This window comes from Rhinopithecus roxellana, chromosome 3 (assembly GCF_007565055.1).
Source record: "Rhinopithecus roxellana isolate Shanxi Qingling chromosome 3, ASM756505v1, whole genome shotgun sequence".
NCBI lineage: Eukaryota > Metazoa > Chordata > Mammalia > Primates > Cercopithecidae > Rhinopithecus > Rhinopithecus roxellana.
Window position 1 is genome coordinate 42,448,714 of NC_044551.1, and position 26,294 is coordinate 42,475,007.

At 41.8% G+C, this 26,294-nt stretch overlaps 1 protein-coding gene across 1 annotated transcript in view; it reads left to right on the forward strand.

Moving 5' to 3' along the window:
• Positions 1–25,459, forward strand: part of SH3TC2 (SH3 domain and tetratricopeptide repeats 2) — a 62,182-nt gene extending 36,723 nt beyond the window's left edge. The window contains exons 13-17 of the mRNA XM_010386842.2: positions 13,620–13,770; positions 15,965–16,087; positions 17,658–17,808; positions 19,727–19,923; positions 21,898–25,459. Coding sequence (XP_010385144.1) covers positions 13,620–13,770; positions 15,965–16,087; positions 17,658–17,808; positions 19,727–19,923; positions 21,898–22,089 — 814 coding nt within the window. The 3' untranslated portion in view covers positions 22,090–25,459. The remainder of the gene's footprint in view (positions 1–13,619; positions 13,771–15,964; positions 16,088–17,657; positions 17,809–19,726; positions 19,924–21,897) is intronic.
• Positions 25,460–26,294: the final 835 nt, after the last annotated feature.

Consider the following 26,294-nt stretch of genomic DNA (forward strand, 5'->3'; position numbering starts at 1 on the left):
TCCTTAGGGAGAAGCAGTGTTCTTTCCCACAGGAAGCCAAGTCCAAATGTACACGGTATAGGAGGGACATTGTGCAAAAGAGCAAGGGCTCTGCAGCCACCACAGTGCATCCATCACTTAGTGGTGTGGCCTTGGGTAAACTGTTTAATTTCTCCGTGTCTCAGTTTCCTCATCAGCCAAAGGAGGATAATAATGGCATCTATCTTACAGTGTTATTGTGAAGAATAAATGAGTTAATGCTCATAGAACACTCATAATTGTGCCTGATACATAGGTAGGTCTCAGTAATCTTAACTATGCCACCATTACTTGTGTGTTTCTATAACCCTATCCCTATCACAGGATCATGGCTGAGGGTGCATAATTCAGAGAAGTGGCGGTTATACCAAGGACAGAGGAACCTTCAGGAGGTCTTCATTACCGAGGGCAATTGGTTTTAAAGAAAGGACACCCCACTGAAAGCAGGGGTGTAAAATGTCATGGTAAAAAAAACTTTTATTGGGAACTTACCTTTAAAATGAAATTGTAGATTATGAAATGAAGTGTGTTTTCACCTTTTAGTTAAGAATATTTGGATTATAATTTCAACTATGCATTAAGTCTTAGAATAAACATGGAATAAAAGGAGTGTTGACTTTTTGGCTTAATTGTGCTGATAAAATTATGTAACAGCACAATGGGGCATTCTTTGTTTTGTGATTGATTTTTTAGCACTACCTTAAAAATCCTCATTTTTAAAAAAATAAAACTTAACAGTTTAACCCAAATGCCTCCTTTAACCCTTTGGTATTCACATTATTATCACTTGCAGATTTTGCCATCTTTTGTTGATTTTCTCTTCATTGTTTCTTCACTGGTCTAATGCTGTTTCATCCTCATTTGCCAGTGGGCAGACTGAAGTTCTGCTTTGTAACAAGCCTTAAATTGATTCCATTAAATCCTGCATGGTTTGCAAGATCTTCAAGTTCACTTTGCAACAGATTTGCCTTGCAGGATTGCATTCATAATTATAAATGACTTCTAAAATACAGCATTCAGAATAGCTTGTAAATTCGCTACTGTTAAGCAGAGAGAGAGGTGGTTGAGGAGAAGATAATGAAATGAAATTTTTTTTTTTTTTTTTTTTTTGCATTTCTAAGCAACATGGTAACTGTGTGCACCTGGACAATCAGATAAGGAATAATCAGATAATGAATTCCACTCCCCCTTCTCTTTCTCCTCCAGTCTGTCTCCCTCTCACTCTCCTTCATTCTTTCCCTCTCTTACAAGAATCAGGTATCCTCCAAACCTCCTGCTGTCTTTGTCTTCAGTCCCAGGGAGGGAGCTTTGGATCCATGCAGCATGTGAGGAGTCAGGAGGCCCCAGCTCCACCCTGCTTTCATTCTAGGACACCCTAGGAGTCTGAATGCTTCTGGAGAAGATCCAGAAGGCAGGCTTGAATTAACTATTGAGATGACATAGTCATATGCTCATGGTGAGGTATTGTAGGACTGGGCTCCGGAAAAGTTGGATTCTAAGGAACAGGAACAAGAGTGCCAAATATGTGTCAGGCTATTGGCACCTCTGGCTACTGGGCAAACTCAGTCTTAAATATTCCCAGACATCACCTACCCCACTGCCATCCTTTACTCACCAGCTCCCCACTCCAAATGCCTAAACCCACTGAAATATTAAGGGGGAAGCCAGAGAGAAGGCCCTGGATGCTGTTAGCATGGACCACGGAGGCCTTAGTTAAGACAGGACGCAGAATCACTGTCCTGATGTGATGGGGGTGATGGAGAGGAGGTCAGGGATGGGTCTACAGATGGCCCAAGAAGTTACTGAAGGGAGTCAGAAGCCACAGAGCTGGCAGAAGAGCAACCAAAACTGGATTAGGGGCCAGAAAACCTGATCCTGCCATGACCTAATAACATGTCCTTAAATAAGTCACTTTTCTTCTTGGTCTCCTTCTGTCTGTAAAGATAAGTTGAATCAGGTACCTTCCAGCTGTAAAACGTTGAGTCTGGGACCAGCTAGTTATGGTATTCTTACACTGAATATTCATACTAGAATTCCTGCTGCTTCCAAAGTGTATTGAATTTTTGGTGCAGATTCTTAAAGTTGTGTGCTTTCTAGGGTGCCTTTGAAATCACAGACCTCAGCTTTTAGGGGTTGAAAGACTTTGTAGTATATTCAGAAGGTCTTGTGGGCAGACATTATGTCTAGCACAGAGCTTGGCACAGAAGAGACATACGGTGCATGTGTGTTTGGAGTAGCCAAGTCATTAGTGAGTAACTTAGTCCACTAGCTCACAGCCCTTGAGCTGAAGCTATATGCTGACATGGCTACTGATGATTATGATGGAGAATGGTGGAGCTTTGTGTGGGGGAGTCCATGGTTCTTTTGCTTAGGGCTCAGGTAAGGAAAGAAAGGTGTTTGCAGCTTGGAGGCAGGCTCTTTGGTCTTTAGTGACCAGCAAAGTAGTCACAGTGCCACGAGTGGAACCTCAGCTGCCCATTCCAACAGCCCTTTGAGAACACTGGCCTATATAGTATTAGCCACAGAACACGGTGTGTCTTTTCTTAGGGATTCTCCTCTGATAAAGAACCAAATTACATATAGTGAAGTAGAATATCAGAGATTTGATATTCGACTTCGTGAGGAACATAGTTTTTCTAAAATTATGTAGTTGCTTAAGGTTAAAAAGCATTACACCTTTTTAACCAGGCTGAGGCAGGTGGATCACTTGAGATCAGGAGTTCAAAACCAACCTGGTCAACATGGTGAAACCCTGTCTCTACTAAAAATACAAAAAAGTTAACCGGGCATGGTGGTGGGTGCCTGTAATCCCAGCTACTTGGGAGGCAGAGGCAGGAGAATTGCTTGAACCTGGGAGGCGGAGGTTGCAGCAAGCCGCGGTCACACCACAGCACTCCAGCCTGGGTGACAGAGCGAGACTGTGTCTCAAAAGAAAAAAAACAAAAAAAAAGATTACACTAGTATTGAAGGTTATAGGTGAAAAATAAAGGTTCCCTTCCAACTTCCCTTTCCTTGATACTTTCCTGAAGTAACTACTTAAAGATTTTTAAATACCCATGAAGGAATATTTCACACATATTAAAGATTATATATGATACATATTTTCTATCTTAAATAAATATTAGATATATTAAATATAATATGCACATGTTTTAGTTACATAAATGGAATCAAGATAAAATTTCTATTACATAATATACTCTTCTCTTACTTGCTTTTTTTCATTTAAAAATATCACTGTGAAATGTCAATCCAGCATTTTATCACACTATGGGAGCCCTTCCATTGTGTCAGGCACTGTGGCAGGTACTGGGGAATTCAGTGGTTAGAAAAAACAATCCAAATACCCACAAACAGAACAGTCTGCCCTATGTAAGAGTGAGCTTGTTGCCTTTACAAGTATTCAAAGGAGACCGACTATTCAAAAATTTTATAAAAGAGTTTCCTGAATTGAGCTGGATCTGGAACTACTTACTAATAGTTTTATTGAGGTTTAATTACACACCATAAAATTCAGCCTTTTGAAGTGTGCGATTTAGTTTTCAGTATATTCACACAGTTGTGAATATCACCACTATCTGATTTCAGAACATTTTCATGGCCCCTGAAAGAAAGCCTGTACCCATCAGCAGTCACCCCTCATTACCCAACCTTGCTCCAACCCTGGAAACCACTAATCTACTTTCTGTCTCTATGGATTTGCCTATTCTGGACATTTGATATAAATGGATCATACAGTATTTGTCCTTTTGTATCTGGCTTCTTTCACTTAGCATAGTGTTTTCAAGGTTCATCCATGCTGTCACATGTATCAATACTTCATTATTTTTTATGGCCAAATAATATTTTGTTGTACTGATATGCCACATTTGTTTATTCCTTCATCAGTTGATGGACATTTGAATTGTTTCTGCTTTGTGGCTATTATGAATAATGCTGTTGCGAACATTCATGAACAAATTTTTGTGTGAAGAAGTATTTTCATTTCTCTTGGGTAGACCTAGGAGCAAAATTACAGAGTCACACCATAATTCTATATTTAAACTTTTGGGGACCTGCTAGGTTGTTTTTAAAAGTGGCTGCACTATTTTTCATTCCCATTAGCAATGCATACGGGTTCCGATGTCTCCCATCTTCACCACCACTTGTTAGTGTCTGTCTTTTTAAATTTTAGTCATCCTAGTGGGAGTGAAATTGTATCTCATTGTGGTTTTGACTTACATTTTCCTAATGACTAAAGATATTGAGCATCATTTCATGTGCTTCTGGCCCTTTGCGTATCTTTGGAGAAATGTCTATTCACTTGTCCATTTTTTAAATTGGGTTGTTTGTCTTTTGATTTTTGAGTTGTAAAAATTCTTTATATATTCTGGATACGAGTCCCTTATCAGATATATGATTTACAAATTTTTTTCCCAGCCCATGGGTTGTCTTTTCACTTCTTGATCCCTCATAGAATGAGTTGGGAAATATTCCTTCCTTTTCAATTTCTTGAAAGAGTTTGTGAAGGATTGGTGTTAATTCTCCTTTAAACATTTGATGAAATTCACCAACGAAGACTTCTAAGTCTTGACTTACCTTTGTAAGGAGTTTGTTTGTTTTGTTTTTGAAAATTGCTAATTCAATATTGTTAGTTGTTATGGTTTGTTTAGATTTTCTATTTCTTCTGGAGCGGTTTTCATAGCTTTTGTCTTTCTTGGTATTTGTCCATTTCATCTAAATTAACTAATTTGTTGGTATACAATTGTTCATAGCATTCTTTTAGAATCTTTTTATAATTTCTATAAAGTTGGTAGTATTGTCCACTTTAATTCCTGAGACTCTTCTCTCTTTTTATTCTTGATCAGACTACCCAAAGTTCTGTCATTAAAAAATTTTTTTAAAATCCCAGCACTTTGGGAGGCCGAGATGGGTGGATCACGAGTTCAGGAGATCGAGACCATCCTGGCTAATCCGGTGAAACCCCGTCTCTACTAAAAAATACAAAAAACTACCCAGGCGAGGTGGCGGGCGCCTGTAGTCCTAGCTACATGGGAGGCTGAGGCATGAGAATAGCGTAAACCCAGGAGGCGGAGCTTGCAGTGAGCTGAGATTCGGCCACTGCACTCCAGCCTGGGCGACAGAGTGAGACTCCGCCTCAAAAAAAAAAAAAATTTTTTTTAAACAAATTAAATTTTGGCTTTATTGATTTTTTTCTATTCTCTGTATCACGTATTTTTGCTCTCATCTTTATTATTTCATTTCCTCTGTTTGCTTTGGGTTTACTTTGTTCTTTTTGTGTAGTGTCTTACGGTGGAATATTAGGTTATTGATTTGAGATCTTTTTCTCTTTTAATATAAGTATTTACAGCCATAAATGTTCCTCTGAGTTTTGTGCCTATGCCATCTTATATATTTCAGTATGCTGTGTTTATTGTCATTCATCAGAAAGTAGTTTCTAATATCCTTTGTGATTCTTCTTCAGGTCACTGGTTATTTAGGAGTATGTTGTTTAATTTTCACATATTTGTGAATTTTCCAAATTTCCTTCTGTTACTGATTTCTAATTTCATTTCATTGTGGTGGTAAAACAAACTTTGTATGATTTTATTCTTTTTACATTTGCTGAGATTTGTTTGGTGGCCCAACATATGATCTATTCTGAAGGATGTTCCATGTAAACTTGAGAAGAATGTATATTCTGTTGTTGCTTGGTGTAGTCTATAAATATCTTTTAGGTCTAATTAAATTTTTTAATTTCCTTGTTGTTCTTATGTCTAGTTCTTCTATCCATTATTGAAAGTGTGTTATTAAAATCTCTAATTATTGTTGAGTTGTCTATTTCTCCTTTCCATTCTGTCAGCTTTTTCTACATGTATTTTGGGGCATTGTTATTAGGTGCTGCATGTATGTTTATAATTATGCCTTTCTGATGGATTGAGTCTATTATCATTATAAAATGCCCTTCATTGTCTTTAATTACAATTTTGATCTTTTTATCTGATATTAGCGTAGCCACTCTAGCTCTCTTTGATTACTGTTAACATGGTCTATACTTTTAGTCTATTTGTGTCTTTGAATCTAAAGTATGTCTCTTGTAGGCAGCATATAGTAGAAACATTTTCTTTCCTCTCTATTCTTCAATGTTTGTCTTTTAACTAGAGTGCTTAATACATTTACATTTAATTACAGGTAAGACAGGATTTATGTCTGCAATTTTGCCATTTTTTCTCTATATTAATAGGTTATATCTTTTTGTTTTTCTATTTCTCCATTACTGCATTCTTTTATGTTAAATAGATTTTTTTCTTGTATATTATTTTAATTTCCTTGTTATTTCTTATCCTGTATTTCTTTCAGTTATTTTCTTAATGGTTACTCTGGGGTAATAATTAGCTTTTTTTAAAAAAATAAAAATCTTAGCCGTTTCCTGGTCATGCCCACAGCCCTGCACATGCATGTGGGTCTTCTAGATTCCCAGGAATATGTTAGAACTTTTAAAACTTTTTATGGACATCTCATTTCCCAACTGTTCCTCTCGTGTGTGTGTTGTTTTTTCTGACCTTTTCTTGTTTGCTCCAAATGTTTTCACCACCTAAGGCAGTGACCATATTAAACAATTGCTGCTGATTATTTTTGACATATGCCTCAGGGAAAAGGCTGTTCTTCGCTGAGTGAGCTCTGAGTGAGGTTAAATGAAAACAAGCCCTGTGAGCAGAGGCTTCCAGGGAACTTCCAAACAGATCAAACAGTAACAGTTCCCTGGGGATGGAACTTTGGGGGATTTCAAGCTCATTGTCTCCTTCAGTGGTTGCTAGGTTGCTGGTTTTTCCAGCTACCATTATTGTGAGGCTGTTGGTTTTTAAGTGTACCACAGAGCTAGGGACAAGCAAGATGTCTCTAAGGCAAGTTGAAAAGCAATGAAGCTCACTTTCACAACAAGATTCAGCCGTTTTCCTGAATAAACACTCCTTGCAAACCTTTGGTTAATATCCAGAGTTCTGAAAAATTTTATTTAGATAATTTTTGCCTGTTCTCATTGCTTTTATGGAGGAGTAAATTTTTGGAAATTTTTACTCCATTGTTCTGTACATTGATCTAAATTAGGATTTTTAATTTGAATAGTTTATAGTTTTAAACTCCAAGATTACTATTTGTACAATTGGGAGGAAATAAATATCCACTTTTGCTTTACCACTAATATGAGTGATACTGAATGGAAGATTGGGAAATACTTTAGGTGTTAGAGGAAACTCCTGTACACATAAGGTCATTGTCCCTTTGCAGAATGGCCAGTTCAACGAAGAAAACATGCTGTAATGCTGTATTTATTTAGCATGTGTAAATCACCTTCTCCTACAGAACACTTAAAAAAAATATAAAAGAACAAAGACCAACTACAGATGCAGATAAACGGGTGTTTCTATGCACCTGGGGGTGGTTACTGTAAATTAGCACTAAGCTTCCTGGTAGCTGAGTAAAAAGGGGAAAGCTGTATGAGGTTCTCACTGTCTGACAAAAGAACATAAACACATGTATCTGTTGGAGCAATTTTTTTCCTGGCACAGATTGCTTAGGAGGAATTTATTAAGTGGGTCTTGATGTAATGGACAGATTTCTTCAACTAAATTCCCCTCTAGGGATTTGCATTCTCACAAAGCTCAAAGCCACAGCAAGCAAAGGCAGGAAATGTTCATTGGAAGAAGCGGCAGGCTTGTGTAGGGGCAGGTTTGGAGGGAAAGGAGACAATGCTTTCAAGCAAAGGATGGGGGTGATCTGTCAGGGAAGACTTTATCAAGGTGGTAGCATTTGAGGAGGCCCTTGAAGGATAAGTAATATTTTGAAAAGTGGAGAAGGCTTAGGTTTTAGGTGGAGGGAATAGCAATAGGCATGGAGAGGTCAGGACACATTTGAAAGACATTCTGTAGATTTAACAGACAGGTTTTGGTGATCAGTTGGCTATGGGTAGTGACATGGTTTGGCTGTGTCCCCCACCCAAATCTTATCTTGAATTATTGCTCACATAATTCCCATGTGTTGTGGGAGGGACCTGGTGGGAGGTAATTGAGTCATGGTGTGGTTTCGCCCATACTCTTCTCGTGGTAGTGAATAAGTCTCATGAGATCTGATGATTTTATAACAGGAAACCCCTTTTGCTTGGCTTTCATTCTCTCTCTTGCCTTCTGCCATGTAAGACGTGTCTTTCACCTTCTGCCATGATTGTGAGGCCTTCCCAGACACATGGAACTGAGAGTCCATTAAACCTCTTTTTCTTTATCATTTACCCAGTCTTGGGTATGTCTTTATCAGCAGTGGGAAAATGGACTAACATAGGTGCAACGAAGACTCAACTTCTTCCCTAGAAGGAGATATGGAGGTTGGTGGGCATGGGGGCGGGGGGTTGCAGTGGGCATCCAGAATGTACAGTGAACATCTGTAGTGAAAATGATGGCCATAATAGCCTTCAGTGAGCATGCATTGTTTGCTAAGCCATACGTAAATCTCAGGACCACCCTGTGAGGTAGACAGAATTGTGGAAATTGAGAATTAAAGAAGCCAAACAACTTGCACGAGGCTTCTCAGCAGGCATTGATATCCAAACAGTGTGAATCTAGAGCAGGGTTAGCAAGCTTTTTAAATAAAGAATCATATAGTAAGTGTTTTAGGCCTTGTGGGCCATATGATCTCTGCCACAAGTACTCCACTCTGCAGTTGTAGTATGAAAATAGATAATACATAAATGAATAAATGCAGCTGTGTTCCAATAAAACTTTATTTACAAAAGCAGATTGAAAGCTGTATTTGGCTCATGGACCATAGTTTAACAACTCCTGGTCTAAAATGCATAGTCTTAAGCACTCTATGTATTCTGTCCACCCAGCCAATAATTTTTGCCTTAGACAAAAGAAATAGGTATTGAAGGCTATAGAGTGCAACCTTGTAGAATTGTATGGAGGGACTTCGTTTGTCATCAGTCTGTCCCCTGCCTGCCACAGAGGGTCCGGACAATTTCACCACTTGGTTTCATTGGTACTAGCTCAGATCCTTGACTTCTCAATTTTACGATCTCATGCTGCCTTTTTACTGATTTTAATTTCTCTTGTTTGAAAGATTTTCTCTAGGGTTTAGAAGTGGGTTATGGTGTGTGTGTGTTGGGGAGGGGGGTGGTTATGGGGAGGGCACAGGTAGATATTGAAAACTTTGTCCCAGCCTTCAGGTTTTTACTCTGGGACACTTTTCTCTCCCTTTGTGTAATATCTGCAGGATCATGCCTTCTCTGCCTTCCAGGGGACAACTGCAGAATTTAGTTTGATAAAGGTTTGCAATCTCTCAATGGGAGGGATCTTAGGGAGTCTTGTCTTCTGTCTTGAGGTGACACAACACAGACTGGCCATAGAACTGAGCCAGATGGGGTCCATGAGAACTCTGTGGCTCTATTAAATCTATTAAATCAATTCAACAAATATTTACTGAGCATTTACTATCGCCCAGGCACTGTGCTAAAAACTGAACAAGGGTGATAATCGTTCCTGAGCTCACAATAACAGAATAGTACAGAAAATAAATGTATAAATAGCCACTAAAGGTATCATATAAATTGTGGTAAGTGCCACAAAGGATGTGCATATTATTATTTTTAGAAAGAAGGGATGCCTTGTGTATAATAGGTCCTCTCAAAATAATGATTAATTCTGTGCATGTGAATACAACAGTAGCCTAGCAGCCATTGCTCCTGGCTTCTATTCTTATATTTATGCTTCTTATTTTTCTGGAACTGAAAAAAGTTCTGTGTTTTAAAAAATATAATTAATATGTTAATCCTTAACACAGAAGCAATTCTTTCCTCATTTTTGTTGTAAATAAGGAAACAATTGCTTTTCCTGAAATGTCCTCATTTGATCACAAGGCTATAATGTACACTACCACCCCAGTTTCACACATGAGGAAACTTTGTTCAAGGTTTAAAATAGCTTATGTCTTTTAAAACGTCAGGATTTTTAAAGTGGTAAATGAAACAAAAGTCTTCCCAAGTGCTGATATCTGAGCCAGAAATTAGGCCCTGCTTGAGGGTGTAAATGTAAGGGTCTGGTTCAGACTCAGAGTTAGATCCTGGTTTAAACAGGGTTTATTATTTGGTCCAAGATAGTTACTCTTACCAAGTCTTATTTTTTTTCTATTAGTAAAATGAATGTAATAATAGTACTGATCTCTTGGGGCTGTTGTGATGATTACATGAGATTTTGCATGTAAAGTACCTAGTACACACTAAGTGCTCAATAGATGTCCGGTAATAATACTGCCATTGTTACTATTAGAAGACAAAGCAGCTGAGAGCTCAAAATAAGGCTTTGGAAACGTGCAGGAAAACTTAGATACGTTTCAAAAGACAAATCAAAACAACAACATCCTACTGGATTTCTTTATTTGCAAAATTGACTAAGAATTCTAATGGCTTGGGGTTTCTGTGGGGATTAAATGAGAAAACGCCTACTGAAAGTATATACCCAACGCCTCACACAGAGTCAGCCCTCAGTTTTTGGCCATCTTTATCATAAAAACAGGACAAGACCAATTAGCAGAGGTTGGGCTTTGGACAGAGATCAGACAGACTCATCCAGGCAGGGCAGGGATCTGGGAAGCCCCAGCAGGGGGTGGTAAGAGGAAGTCTGGAAATGCAGGTGTATTGGGGTCACTTGGCCATGGGCTCGTGGCTGATGTTCAGGCAGGGAAGAAGAAACAAAGACTTAGCCCAGAGACTGAACTTGAGGACAGGAAAAATGAGAGAAAGAGATGAGTCAAGACTGGAAAGGAGAGGAGATAACATGCTGGAACACAGGCACAGGAGACCCAGAAGTACACAAGGCTGATGCAGTGCTGGCCCACCAGCAGTGCTCCTTGCTTCTTTGGCTTTGGAAGCCAAACCAAACCTAGAGTCTGTGGGTGGTGGCTGGAGGAATTGGCATGCTGGGCCATCTGGTGCTCAACTGGTAGGTGACACTGCTTGGCCACTGGCAGATGTAAAGTAACGGGGGTGAGTGGTGATAGGAAGGAACCAAGGAAGCCGGACTACTGCCCAGTTTTAGACCACAAAAGCACTTGTTTCTTACTGGAGATCATAGATCATGTGCAAGTCTTGGTGAGAGGCAGTGCCTTTGGAAAATCTTCCATTTGCAAGGAGTCTCAGTGGTGCTGTGTGAGCCACCAGGTCTCAGTAAGTCTCGCCTTCCCCTGATGGGGTGTTTCTTGGAAAGAAATAGAGATCTCCTCTCTTCCACAGTCATAATGAACTCAGAGGGAGAAAGTACAAGAAGCAAATGCTGGCTCTGTCAGTTGGCCTGTCTGTAATACCTAAATCTTGTTCCCTGAAGGTCTGGAGAAAACAACTATAGTAGCCCAAGGGCATCCCAGGACAGTAAATGGTAATATAAAAAAACAGAGCAGGAAATAGGATGAGGATGAGATTTATGGGTCTTATCCTCATCAACTGCTCCAGTGAGAGTGAGGAGAGCTGTGGAGGCCAGGCCTGCTGAATCTGAACCCGGCTTGAGTTTGCAGGGTACAAAGTGGGGAGTGAAAGGCAGGGCTTCCTATAGTGAAAGATGCCTGTGGTTACTGTAGCTGAGCTGAGGAGGTTGGTGATCACTGCAGCATGGTGTGGAGTTTTTCAGCTCCTTGCATTCTCAGAGGAAGTTTCACATTTTAAAACCTGTGAAAGGGTGGCCAGGGCCCATCTGGGATGTCAATAAATCTCATGTTAAGAGCAGGGCAGAAGAGAAAGTTTGAGTTTTTTCTTTCTATTTCTTACAAGGGCCAAATGCCTGGCACTCTCTCCAGAAGGCCAACAGCTGCCTCATTGCCAATAAGGATCTGGGCCTTAGGAGTTGAGGGCAATGCTTGTTTCCCTCATGGTGCACAAAGGGGCCTGGCGGCTGAGAGGTCTGTAATCAAGTGGTAACCACGTTTGTTGAGGACTTTCTACTTAAGTGTCCACAGACGTGGTTGATGATGATCAGTGTTTCTGGGAAGAGTTGCATGGCTTGCTGCAGTGGTTCTCAAACTTCGCTGTGCAGGAGTGTAACCTGGGTGTGTCTTAGGAATTCAGGTTCCTGGATTGCAACTGTAATGAATCTTTTTCAGTCAGTCTGAGGTAATTCTGGGGTGGGGGTTCTGTGCTTTGAATAAGGTCCCTAAGAAATGCTGATGCAGGTGGGCCACAAATCATGTTTTGGGAAATATGAGTGTTATGGGACGAGTCCTAGGCTGCTACTCAGAAGGGAGTTCTGGCCTTGGATCTTCCGCTAATGTGCTGTGCAAACATATGTAAGTTATTTCCAATTTCTGGGCTTGTTTCTTCTATAAAATAAGAATATTGGACTAGATTGGCAAGTCTCAAGCCAAACTGCACGACAGAATTACATGGAGAACTTAGACACAGTGCTTGTGCCTGAGCCCGGTGCTCATGCTATCACGATGTTGCAACACACTGGGAAAGAGTGTGGCAGTGTACAAGTTTAAAATGCTTCCAGGTGACTCTAGTTGTTGCTGGGACTGAGAACTACTATCTGGATGATGCACAGTGTTCTTTCCTTGTTTTTGAATACTGAATCGTCTATGAGAAAATATATTACCTATGTCTCATTTCTTCATTGGTCCCTCCATTGTCGTGGAGGGAGAGTTTTCTACAAAATATAATTTTCCAAATAATTAAAGGGCACCCGTTAAGCAGCAACCTGTTAAAACTTTCACCCTGCTTTGATTTTCTTTACAAACAAAACATCAAAATCTTTTTGATGACTTAAAGTTACCACTGTTGTCACTCATTCATGCATTCACTCAATAGGTATGCGTTTGGTGTCTACTTTGTGTTAGTAACTGTAATAGGTCATTCTCATACTGCTAATAAAGACATACCTGAGACTGGGTAATCTATAAAGGAAAGGATGTTTAATGGACTCACAGTTCCATATGGCTGGGGAGGTCTCACAATCATGACTGAAGGCAAAGGCAGAGCAAAGGCACATCTTAAATGGCAAGGGAACTGCCTTTTATACAACCTTCAGATCTCATGAGACTCACTATCATGAGAACAGCAGCATGGGGGTAATGCCCCATGATTCAATTACCTCCCACTGAGTCCCTCCTACAACACGTGGGGATTATGGGAGCTACAATTCAAGATGAGATTTGGGTGGGGACAGAGACAAACCATTGCAATAACATAACACCAAAAAAGGTTATAGAGTAGTCAAAGGGTTGATGGATCATGCGTCAGTAATAATAATAATTGTAAGTAATCTTTAAACATTCATCAGCTGCCAAGGACGTAATAGGCACTGTTCTAAGCACTCTAGTTTTATCTCATTTAATCCTCACAACAATCTGCTCAGGTGGGCACAATTATAGGCCTGTTTTACAGGTAAGCAAGCCAAAGCAGGAAGGATCCTGTACGTTCTCAAAGTCACACAGCTGATTGGGGTAGAGCTGGGATTCAGTCAGGCCCACCTCCCTGTGTGATGTGGGACATGGCTGTTCCCTCTCGGAGCTTCTGTTTCATTCTGTGCTGAGGGGACCTTGAGGGCCCTTTGAGCCCTAGCACCTCACAAGTTCATGTCTGTCCCCAGGTCTCTCAGGAGGTCACTCACATGCATCAAGGAGAGCCTGCGTATCTTCATTGACCTGGGGGAGAGAGACAAGGCTGCCGAGGCCTGGCTTGGGGCGGGGCGACTCCACTACCTCATGCAGGAAGACGAGCTGGTGGAGCTGTACCTGCAGGTAGGCCTCCTGCAGAGCTCTCTGGGAGTTGTTGACTTGGGTCATATGGGGAGGCAGCTGTACCCTCCAAATCGACCAGCTGGAACCAGAGAGGAATGATGTTCACCCTAAGCCCGTGGAGAGAGGGTCAGCACTGGGCTGCTCCCTGAACACATGGTGGAAACCAGGGTCATCCAGCAAGCTGAGTACAGGTAGCAAAGGGCCAGTCGCTGAGACCCATATATACATGTGCACCCTGGGAGATGTGAGGGGAGACTGACATATCACCTGTAACGCCACTTGTCCCATTAAGTATACCCGTCTTTCCAAAGCTCAACATACACCTTGACTTTAGGGTTTCGCTGCAGTTTGAGGCAAGGTTGGTGTGCATGTGGGGTATTAACAATATTATTCTCTTTTTTTTTGTTGGTTTGCATACTTTTAATATCAGAGATGTGGTACAGTGTAGTGGTTAAAAGCCTAGGCTTTGAAGAGAGAAAAGCCTAGAGTCAAATCTCAGGGCCATTACATATGGACTGACTGTGTGACTTTGGGCTTGCCATATGACATCTCTGGGATTCAGTTTCTTTATGGGGGAACTGAACGCTATCTTTTAGCATAAGGATTAGTAAAACAAAAATTTATATATCTCACTTGCATAGTAGTAAATGCATAGTAAGCATTTATTAAGTGCTCAGAACTTAGTAAATGTTTAATACATGATATTTTAGTGTTTTATTACTATCTGTACAATATTGACATTAAATACTGTGATGATATGTAAGATGTTTAATTCCGTCTACAAAAATGTACCAATTTATCTTTCTTTCCCATGTTTTGTTTTCTCTCTTTACTTCTCCTTATACTAGCACATAAACTTGCACAAATTCACTTCTACTGAGACTTAATAATGGCTGCATAACACTGATTGCATGCTTCCTATGTACGGGAGACTTTGCTAAACACCTCATTTGCATGATGTAGTTTAACCCTCATTATAAATGCAGTAGGAGTTTCCATTATAATTTCCATTTTACAGATGAAGCTCAGAGAGGCTGAGTAATTTGCCCAAGGTGATACAGCTGGTAAGTGGTGGAGCTGAGAACTGCACACAATGTGACCTAGAGCCTTCACTCTCAGCCTTTATGCCATCTGCCTTGCGATTTAAGGGCTGAAAGCGTTTCTGGAGAGCAGACAATTCAGTCTTTTCCTTTCATGTTGTGGGAGACTGAAGCCCAGAGGGCACTGTTCCGATTGTGCATTGTTTTAATGGTCCTGACTCCAGGATTCCATCTCACTGGCCCCCTCTCTCTCTGTAGCTGCCCATGCAATAACACAGCAACTGCAGCATCTTGCCCCAGCGATGAAATGTTCACTGGCCAGAATGGGTCCCAGGTCTCACCCAATCCCAGGCTGCCACCTAACTGATGTTGTGCAGGGTCATTTCCATGGAAGTGAATCATTCTGGACCTGAAGCTATTTGAGATCCTGTAACTGTGCTGCAGATGCAGCGGTATATTCTTTACTCTTCAACTTCCTTAGCACATTTGGTGTAGATGTAATCCAAAATAGCTTGCTAGAGATAAAGAAGCTCTGGAGACTAGGGTATTGGGATGGAAGACACCAACATTTGTTTGCCAGTGACTATTGGCATGAAACTGGCGAGGTTCTGTTTTCTTTCTGAGCCGCACTATCTCCATCTGGAAAGTGTAAGGTGTTGAACTGGATCATTATTTTTCCGTTTCAGTTATTTACATATTAAATTCATGGTTTTGCTATATACATGTGTCATCTATACCATTGTTTACTTCTTTGACTCAACATCAAATCAATGTAGCTTTTTGTACACTTACTTAGCCTTATTCTACACAATACTATCTAAAATTGCAGGTTGGATGCACTATTAGTTTTTCTTTTTTTCTAAAACACATTAAAATAAATACTTAACTAGTAAAACAAAATGTTTTTCTATATGCCATTAAAAATAATCTAGCACCACCAAAAGCAATCTCTCATACCAGGATGGGGAAATGCCAGACTGGAGAATCTCTAAAGTCCTCTTACCAGCCTTATGAGTGTGAAGACCAATTTAGGATTTGGGGGACTTTAGCAGAGGATTAATTGATTTAGGTGGTCTGCATCTTAGCTCTGCCAGTCCTGTGGAGGTCTGGAAGCCCTCCTCTCTGCCTTTAACAGCTGTCTCTGTCCCCACTAGGCAGCCATCCAGACAGCCCTGAAGTCAGAGGAGCCTTTGCTGGCTCTCAGACTTTATGAAGAAGCAGGTGATGTGTTCTTCAATGGGACCCGCCACAGGCATCATGCAGTAGAGTACTACAGAGTAAGTCCAAGCTGTGTAGTTTGCTGAGACAAGTCCTGGCACAGGCATGGGCAGGGTCAGGCTGGACTTTGGCCTGGGTCCCACTTCTCCTCTCTTGCTTGTATTTCATTTTTCTCTTTCTTGTCCAGTGCCCACCTACTTACCCTCTCTTCAATCTAGTGGGAGCTCAGGGAAGGTTCTGATAAACTTAGTCATTCTCAGGCTTGATAAGTTATCCTTCCTGGGATAATACATCAAAATAATTGAGTCCAGGAGTTCAAGACCATCTCGAACTCTTGGGTGCATGGTACTTTACAGTTTGCAGCACACTTTCGAGTTTACCAGTGTTTCCCACTTACTACTGGGAGTGCGGTGGGAGATTATTTAAAGGGTTATGTAGATGAGTGCTTTTGTTTGATCATATTTTTAATAAGCATGTATTAAAATTTTTTTTTTAGGCTGGGCGCAGTGGCTCACGCCTGTAATCCCAGTACTTTGGGAGGCCGAGGTGAGCGGATCACCTGAGGTCAGGAGTTCGAGACCAGCCTGACCAACATAGTGAAACCCTGTCTCTACTAAAAATACAAAAATTAGCTGGGCATGGTGGCACCTGCCTGTAATCCCAGCTACTTGGGAGACTGAGGCAGGAGAATCACTTGAACCCGGGAGGCGGAAGTTGCAGTGAGCCGAGATAGCACCATTGCACTCCAGCCTGGGCAACAAGGGCGAAACTCCATCTCAAAAAAAAAAATATTTTTTTAAATTAAAAACATAATATGAGCTCATTAAACCTATCACTTCACAGATAGTATTGCAAAGCATGAGGCAAGAAAAAGAGTTGATGTTAAGAATAACACAAATTAAATGAATGTCCAGATATTAAGCGGATATGTCAAAGATTGTGATTGTTTTTCATCACTGACGTTTAGGAATTCTCATTATCTAATTTGATCCTAAAATTTTATTCATTCAGCTATTCATTTATTTATTTGTTCAGTTGTTTATTCAGTCATCAAACGTTAGCAAACACCCAGTCTGTGCCAGGCACTGAGCTAGGGGTGGGGAAGAACAGGGAACGCATCTCTGACTATTGAGGGGCTTATTTTCATATGCATTTTGTAGATGAGAAAACTAAGTTTCAGAAAGATGAAGTGATTTGCCTAAAATTCTATCATAATAAAAACATAGAAATGACCACTTTTTGAGATATTCCCACACTATGTGTGTACTCAAGTGTGCTTCATAGATAGCGCCGTGGATGCTATCCACAGGGATGCACAGCTGAGAGCACACAGCTGAGAAGGGAACGACTTTCCAGTGACCTTGGGAAAAGCCACTTCCCTTTTCTGCTCCAGGTTTCCCCAATTTTAGGAGGCCTAATGCCCTCTACTTCTTTAAGATCTGGGCAAAACATCGTGAGCAAGGACCAGGAGAGAGTTGAGTAAAGGCACACAAGGAAACATGGCTGACCCCCGTTTGTTTTAGTCCACTGCCATTCCCCAAACCCTGCCTGTAGAAGAGAAGCCTCCTAGCTATGGTATGCACTGATGATTCCTAGCTAGACTAAGGTTCCTTGGGCCTCTGTTCTTAGGCTGGAGCTGTTCCTTTAGCAAGGAGGTTGAAGGCGGTGAGAACTGAGCTCCGGATTTTCAACAAGCTGACAGAGCTGCAGATCAGCCTCGAAGGCTTTGAGAAGGCTTTGGAATTTGCCACCTTGGCCGCCAGGCTCAGCACAGTCACAGGTTGGTGGTCTTCACTGTAGGGTGTGTTGAATGGGAGAGGTGACTAGTCAAGGATAGACAGCAAAGCAATAACAGCACAGGCTTTGGAGTCAGACTGTGTGGGTTCAAATCCCAGGGCCAACTGTCAGGGAGACCTTAGTTAAGTAAGCTGCCTAACTTCTGTAAGCTTCAAGCTTGTCGTCACCAAATCAGGATTAAAAATAGTGCCCACCTCATGGTAGTTGTTATGAAGACCAGTGATTATCCATGTAACGGCCACAGCACAATGCTGGGTACATGGTAAGTCCTTGGTAAGTGTTGCCTGTGCCACACTAATTATTATATTACAGTTGCTGTTGTTCCCCAAGTGTAAAGTAAATGGTATTTTATTCTCTGCGTAGGCTATGTTCCCATTGCAAAAGGACTGTGCCCTAAATTTTAAATTAGTTAATTTTTAGTCAAAAGTGCATTTTCCCATGAAGCCAAAATGTAAATGAAGGTCAGGTTCCCATTACCCTAACTCAGAACATAGCTGAATATCTTGTGTTTATGTCAAAAGCTAGTGGTAAACAATAAAAGTCATCAGAGGCCGGGTGTGGTGGCTCACGTCTGTAATTTCAGCACTTTGGGAGGCTGAGGCGGGCAGATCATGACGTCAGTAGATGGAGACCATTCTGGCTAACATGGTGAAACCCCGTCTCTACTAAAAGTACAAACAATTAGCTGGGCGTGGTGGCAGAATAAAAAAGATTTAAAAACCCCTCATCTTGAATGTTTGTGTTTGAAGAAAAGCAGGTTTGATTAGAGAAGCCTTGATTAGATGTAAGGGTAAATGGAATATTCTGTGATGATTCCAGGAGGGACTTCTGGGCATTTTCAAGGGCATCGGATGTGGATGATACTGGACTTTGTTGTGTCTAATTGCACTCTTGAGAGCTCCTTCTGTCTTTTCCCTACCTTTTTCCTTATTGCATAAAGTCTCATCTGAGTGACTGTGTGCTAATCTCAGGAAAGGCCTTGGAGGCCCCAGGCAGCTCCTCTGAGTACTCTTTATCTCTCACTGGATGGGAGCTGAAGGGAGGCTGCATGCATCCTTTCTATATGTACTTCCCCTGTGGTTGACTTTTCCATATCAGAGAATTTTCTCTCTCTAAGATTTTATCTTTTAATTTTGGCTTTTGGCTCTTTGAAGCTTAAAACTGATGTTTTTAGATGGTATCCAACAGTCACCTTGCAAATATTCCGAAGACGTGATTGTAAGCCTTTGTTCCCTGTAAAAGGTAGCTCTGTATTAAAACAAATCCACCAAACAACAAGTAATAGACCCATTAGAAACCAACATTCTAAAGCACGGTGTAAGGGTGAACAGGTGTTTATAGCTTATCTGAGACTGACAGTGGGTAATGGGGCCAAGGAGAGACTGCTACATGGTGGTACCCAAGATAGCTCTCTGAAGAGAGAAACTTTTGTGTGAGGAAGACATTTATTATACAAGCTATTCATTGCAATTCTTAGCTACTCCATCAAGCTAGACTTGTCACCATGTCCCATTAAAAGGGTTTAAGAAGAATTCTTTCCCAGAATCCTGCATTACAGTAGCATCTGCAATAAGGAGAAAATTTTCTTCCGAGAATCACCCCCAGGAAACCTTGACCGGCACCCATCCTCTACTAAGTCACTCTTATAGAGCCCTGCATTTTCTTTTGTAGCATTTATGACATGTGTAATGTTACATTTGTTTGTGGGATTATTTAAGGAATGTCTGTCATGTGAGACAATAAGCTTTATGAGTACAGGCACCTCTTCTGTCTTATTCGCTATGCCCTAGCACAGTCCCTGACATCTAGTAGACCTTCAAAAAGTTTTATGGAATGAATGAGTGAACAAATGATGCAAAGTGTTGGCTGCAGGGTATCTCTCTCAGTCTTCCAATTCTTAGGAGATCGGAGGCAGGAGCTGGTGGCCTTTCACCGCCTGGCTACAGTGTACTACTCCCTGCACATGTATGAGATGGCTGAGGACTGCTACCTGAAGACCCTGTCCCTCTGTCCACCCTGGCTGCAGAGTCCCAAGGAGGCCCTGTACTATGCCAAGGTATATTATCGCCTGGGCCGACTCACCTTCTGCCAGCTGAAGGTAAGAGCCAGACTTCCAAGATTTCTTGAGAGCCACACCCAACCATTCTCCTTCCTGACCGGAAGACAATGAGGAGCCTTTGGGGCGGAGCTGAGAAAACCAGAGTGCCAAGATGAGGAGTCTTGTTTCATAGGGTGAGGAGTGGCTTTACAGGGGACATGGAGGCTTTTTCCAGTTAGCCCAGCTGAAGACCTCAAAGGTGCTCCCATCTTCGCTGAGGAATAGACCATGGTTCCTCTTTCTCCTTGTCTTGCCACCATGTCTGTGGCTGCTTTATCTGTCAGGTACTATAGGCACATTGCCTGTGAGTCTCTCAAGGGCCTATGGAAATATACAAGACGCCAAAACAACTCTAAGGTCTAAAATGAAGATCAAAATGAATACTTAAGAGCATGTCCATAAAATGTTACAGACCAACTAGTCAACTGCAACTCATTTCTTATAAAGTAATATAAAAGTACATTTTATGAGAAATGTGAGTGCATATTAACATGTTTGAGATAACGAGGTATGGGGCCTTTAAACTAAGTATACTTAGATCTTAAGAGGGCTTTAGCTCTGCTTCTCTTGCTTGCTGAATCTAGAACTTCTTTTTTTGCTTGCTTTATTTTTTTGAGACAGGGTCTTGCTGTGTAGCCCAGGCTGGAGTAGCATGGCTCAGTCTTGGCTCACTACAGCCTCTGCATCTGGGACTCAAGCAATCCTTCTACTTCAGCCTCCTTAGAAGCTGGGACCACAGGTGCACACAACCACATCTGGCTAATTTTTGTATTTTTTGTAGAGATGGGGTTTCGTCATGTTGCCTAAGCTGGTCTCAAACTGCTGGACTCAAGCAATCTGCCAGCCTCAGCTTCCCAAAATGGTGGGATTACAGTTGCAGTAGGCCATCATGCCCATCCCAGAACTTCTTATTTTTTTGGTGTCTTCTAGAGTTGTGTTGGTTGCAAGTCTCTGTTACAACCCTGACCCTCAAACTATGTCCCTAGATTTGGCTTCCTTTTACCAGAGGTCCCTGTCCCCTGAAGCCCAACCCTTAATCTCTTAATATAGTGGTTTCTGAGTCAGTCCTGTGTTTGGCCCCCAGGGAACCCTCAGGGCAGCTCTGCTGTCCGTTTCTTATTTGCCAGGCTTTGCTTCTGGCCTGAATTAATTACTGATTTAAGAGGGTTAATGGAAACCAGGCAGCCTTTTTGAGTCTCACCCAAAGAAGCATCTGTTTCTCATCTTTACCAAGCAGGGAGGTCCAGGGGCTAGTGAGGGACCCTCAAGATGGTGAAGAACCATCTTGCCTCTGCCCCACAGCTCCCACGAAGTGGTTCGGGGACAAAATGTATGATCTGATCATGTCAACCAAGAACTCTATAGATTGCAAAGGGAAAAACTCAATTCAAACTTCCTTAAGTAAAAAAGGCAACTTACTGGCTCGAAGAATCTGAAAGCTGAGCTACAAATTTAACGGCAGATAGCTCTGGATCCTGTTTCTCAATTGTCATCAGGGATTTCCCTACCTCTCATTGTATTCCTTGACTCTGTATGTTTCTACTTTGCTTCCTTTCTTGGCCTTTTCCCCTTATAGCTACTGGAAGTTTAAGTCCACCTCTGAACCTGCCACTTCAGAGGGACCTTTTTCCTTATTGAGACACAGTGGAAAGTCCCAGGGAGTGGCAGATATAGGCCAAGTTTGGGTCATGTACACATCCCTGAAGCACTGTGCCCAGGGCAATGATGTTTCATGATTGGCTGAGCCTCAGTAAGGGACCACCTCTGTGCCTGGAGTGCAGGGCACTGTGATTAGCAATGCTCCAAGGACCACAGTGGAGGGAGAGAGGAGCTCCCCTAAGGACTCAGGAGATGGAGATGGGATATTGGGCAAAAAAAAAAAAAAAAAAGCTAGAGGGGCCAGCACAGCCTCCTCGCCTGTCCTGGAAGTGTTTGCTAATGCTGTCTTGTCTTTGCCCCACACCCTGGGGTTAGGATGCCCATGATGCCACTGAGTACTTCCTGCTGGCCCTGGCAGCAGCGGTCCTGCTGGGTGACGAGGAGCTTCAGGACACCATTAGGAGCAGGCTGGACAACATCTGCCAGAGCCCCCTGTGGCACAGCAGCCCCTCTGGGTGCTCCTCAGAGAGGGCACGGTGGCTGAGTGGCGGTGGCCTGGCCCTCTGAGAAAAGCTGTCCTGTCTCTGGACATTTGGCATGGACAGACTCTGACCCCACTGCCCTAGGCTCTTAAATACTCATTGGGAGGGTCTGAGTCACTACTTGGCCCAGCCCCCTCATTTTACAATGAGAAGAATGAAGTCTAGAAGGAGAGGGGCTCATTGCAGGTCACAGAAAGATTTGATGGTGCAGCGATGAGAATTCCTGGTTCCAAGCTTTGCATCTGGAGTCTTTACCAGTTGACTGTTGCCTTCCACACAAACAGCTTCTGAAAAGCACTTTCTCCATACATAATTCTGAAGAAGATGAGGAATCTTGCCCTCCAGGAACCTTCCTTCCTCCCCCAGTGAGGAAATCAGTCACTGCACTGGTGCAAAGGCAAGCCGATTGGAATTTGTGCTCTTCACCAATTTTCTCAGGGAAAGACCCCTTCCCCTTGCCAGCAGAGGAACCTGTAGTTTTTTCCATTTCTTTCTTCAGAACCAAAGTGTGTATCACTCCTCATGCTCACAGGGATGGGCAGGAGAGAATTCACCAGGCTCTTAGCTCAAAAGACACAGTCTCAGAATGGCCAGATGGATAGCACGAAACCCGACTGGGATTCACTATCTTCCTCCTGCCGTAAGGCTGTGCTCCCACATAACAAGCTCCAGGGAAGCTTTCTAAGAGCCAAGGCTTGGAAATTGAGTGTTAAGAAAATTATGGCATAAATTACATATAAATAGTATATATGATTAAATATTGTCCAGTTACATTTACACACACATTTTGTCTCATCCACAATGGGGACAGATGAGATGGAGGACTTGAAGGATGGGTGAGAATCCCAAGACATGTCATTTTTTTTTTTTTTTTTTTTTTTTTTTTTTTTTGAGACATTGTCTCCTCTGTTGCCCAGGTTGGAGTTCAGTGGTACAGTCAGGGCTCACTACAACCTTAGACTCCGGGGCTCAAGTGATCCTCCAGTGTCAACCTCCTGAGTAGCTGGAACTACAGGCACGTGCCACCACACCCAACTACAAGGCATCTTGTTGATTTCAGGGTAGCTGCTTTGCAAAGCATCTCTATTAATGACCTATCACTGCATAGCACACTGAGTGGACTGAAATGCTTATAATCTCATGGTTTCTGCAGGGCAGGAATCCAAGCATGACTTAGCTGAGCCCTCTGGCTTAAGGTGGTTCACAGGCTACAATCAGCCAGGGCTGCAGTTATCTCAACTTTAACTAGAGAAGGATGGGCTTCCAAGCTCACCCACACAGTTGTTGTTAGGAGTCAGTTTTTTTGCTAGCTGTTGGCCAGAGGCTTCCTGCAGCCACTTGCTACGTGGGCCTCTCTGCGGGGCAGTCACAACATGGCACCATGCTTCACTAGAGGGAGCAAGCAAGAGGAGCAAGAACCAGAGTGAGCAGGAGAGAAGGAAGTCACTGTCTTTCCATAACCTAATCACAGAAGTGACATCTCCTTAGTCTTACCTATTCAATTCATAATAAGTGAGTCACTAGGTCCAGCTCCCACAAGAGTGGGGTGTTTATCAACAGCTTGAATACCAAATGGTGAGGAATCATTGGGGATCATTTCAGAAGTGACCTACCACACAGTATCTGAGTTCTTTGATAATGAAATCAGGAATTCTCTAAGATAGCTAACTGAAAATATGGTCCACTAACCAGCAGCATCAGCATCACCTGTGAGATTGAACTGAAAATCTGCAGCCCCACCTATGGTCTCTGAATCAGAATCTCTGGATCCCAGAACCCTGACTCGTGCAAACTTTCCTGTGGTTTTAATGCACCCTGAAGTATGGGAAGCACCACTGCAGGGTAAGAACCCTCAGCTAGTGTGCATACCTATTACCTGGTAAGGTTGTTGAACATGAACTTCCTGGTTTCTATCTCTAATAATTCTGATTCAGTAGATCTGGGATATATCCCAGGAACATGCATTTTATCAAGCAACTCAAGCAAGCCTGATGCAGGTGGTTCACCCTTGCTCCTTGTGTGAACCACAAGGACACCAGCCATAATTCCCTGCGTCTGATGCCCATCAGCTTAGCTTTTATTATCAGACCATCTGCCCTTAATTTCTAGCTTCTTGGACTGACCAGATGGTTAGTTGTATGGCAGGATGAGATGGGAGTGGTGAGTTGAGCCACGACTGTATCTTCTAGTCATCAAGGTTGTCTACGCATTGGCACATATTTTCTCTTAGAGATGTGGTTCGTTGTCAAAAGGCTGTCTACTCTCTAGAGTATTCCCAGGAAGGAGAAGCTTCCAATTGTCTAATTAGTAAAATTATCTAATCCACTACCATGCAGAATAGACGCGGTTTTGCCCCCACCACAAGCTGTAAAAGCCCCAAGCTGGGAGGGATGTTGTGGTTGAGGCTATCCAGTCTAATCTCCCATGCATAGTCCTTTCAACAACATTCCTGGGAGACAGTCAGGGGCACACGCATTCCAGAACAGTTATGCATCGTATATTTGAAGAAGGCTCACACAGCTCTGGAAACCATGCCATTGGCCATTCCCCATCTGACTCAGGTTACAGATCCCCTCCCTTTTCCCACTGACCACTCACTCTCCTCTGGCCAGATTTGTTTCTGTTTCTCTGAAAGAGCGGTTCCCATACGTGCACCAGGCTTTTGACACTGGCTGGTGGGTGAAGAGTACAGAGGGATGTTACTATACTTAATTTGATTCTTCCTCTCCCCAGCAACCACATCTGTCCTTGGCCTCCATTGAGCTATATAATGAATTGAAACTTCTGTGTCTTCTGACTTGAACTTCTGTTTGGACAGATCTTTCTCAACTGCTGCAAATATACATATGCATTTGCATATGCATACACATACACACATATGTGAAGAGCATTGTATCTATTCATGTTACATTTCACTGGAGATTTTAGCTAAAATTCCCCGATTCTGTGCACTTTGATTTACCTGTAAATCTGATGAATTTACCTGTATCCAGGTCAGTTATCAAAATGTTTAGCATGTTTCCAAAGACAAGGGTAAGACTATTTTTTTTTTTAAATAAGAAAAACATTGTGTGATATCATTGCAATTACTACATTCTATATGTAAATCACTTGCTAAAACTCTTTTAAAAGGCGTTTAAAGATTTCATTTTTAAAATGTGGGCCAACTATTCCCTTTGGAAACATGTTGATGCTACCTTTTTTTCATGATCCGCAGAGAGTAAAGTGGTGATTGGATCTGGTCTCTACTTAAACATTGTGAAAAAATAAGTGTATCATAGCCAAAGATGATCTAGTTATCCTCTTTATTCTAATTGTTCCCTCAAAACTTATATGGGCTGTGTGGCTGCTGGCTCCTTACATCTAATCTAAATAAAGAACAAGGAGGGCATTGCAACATTGTGGAAAACCCTGTAACATGTTTTCTCAGCTTTCAGGTGTACTAGTTCCCTGTCCAACAGTATTAACACTTTGAAATCCAATATTGCTTTTGTCCTTTTCTTATTTACTTTTCCATTATTTTAAGATGCCTTTATATTGTGCATGTGTATATATATGTATGTGTGTGTTTTCATTTTCTTCCTCTTTGTAAATATAATGCACCTCATTTGGCAGAAGTTTATTTGAGGAAGGGAATATGCAGAAATGGAGCGTGTTAGGATGAGGGATCAGGAAGCCTGTCACTAAAGGGAACCTGGATTTTGGTCTTGATTTTGACATTAGATTGCAGTGTGACCTTGGGCAAGTCGCTTAACCTCTGCACATCTCAGATATTTGTCCTCTGATAAAAGAACCTCACCTCTGGGTTTTTCAGCAGGAGCTATTTTTATACTGTATGAACAGGATGAGAAATAGTATTGGAGAGATGAAATAATATATTTTTATAGCCCAATTATATTCTCTTCTTTTTACAGGTGAGTAAACTGAGGAACAGAAGGGTAACATTCTCCCAGACACATTGGTAGTTAGTGGCAAAGGCAACAGTAGTTGAGGCAGGGGTCTCATGATTCAAGGACTTAGTTGCACAAATGACAGGATTTCTGCTGTTTTGGGGTGCCTTCACAGTTGTATGTATATATGTACACGTGTGTGTATGTATGCATGCATTTATCATGATATGCACCAAAGAGCCTTTACAAAACATTTTCTAAATTGATTTACTTCTTTTACTCATATTAACTTATTTTATTATTATTTTTTTTGAGACAGAGTCTCACTCTGTTGCCCAGG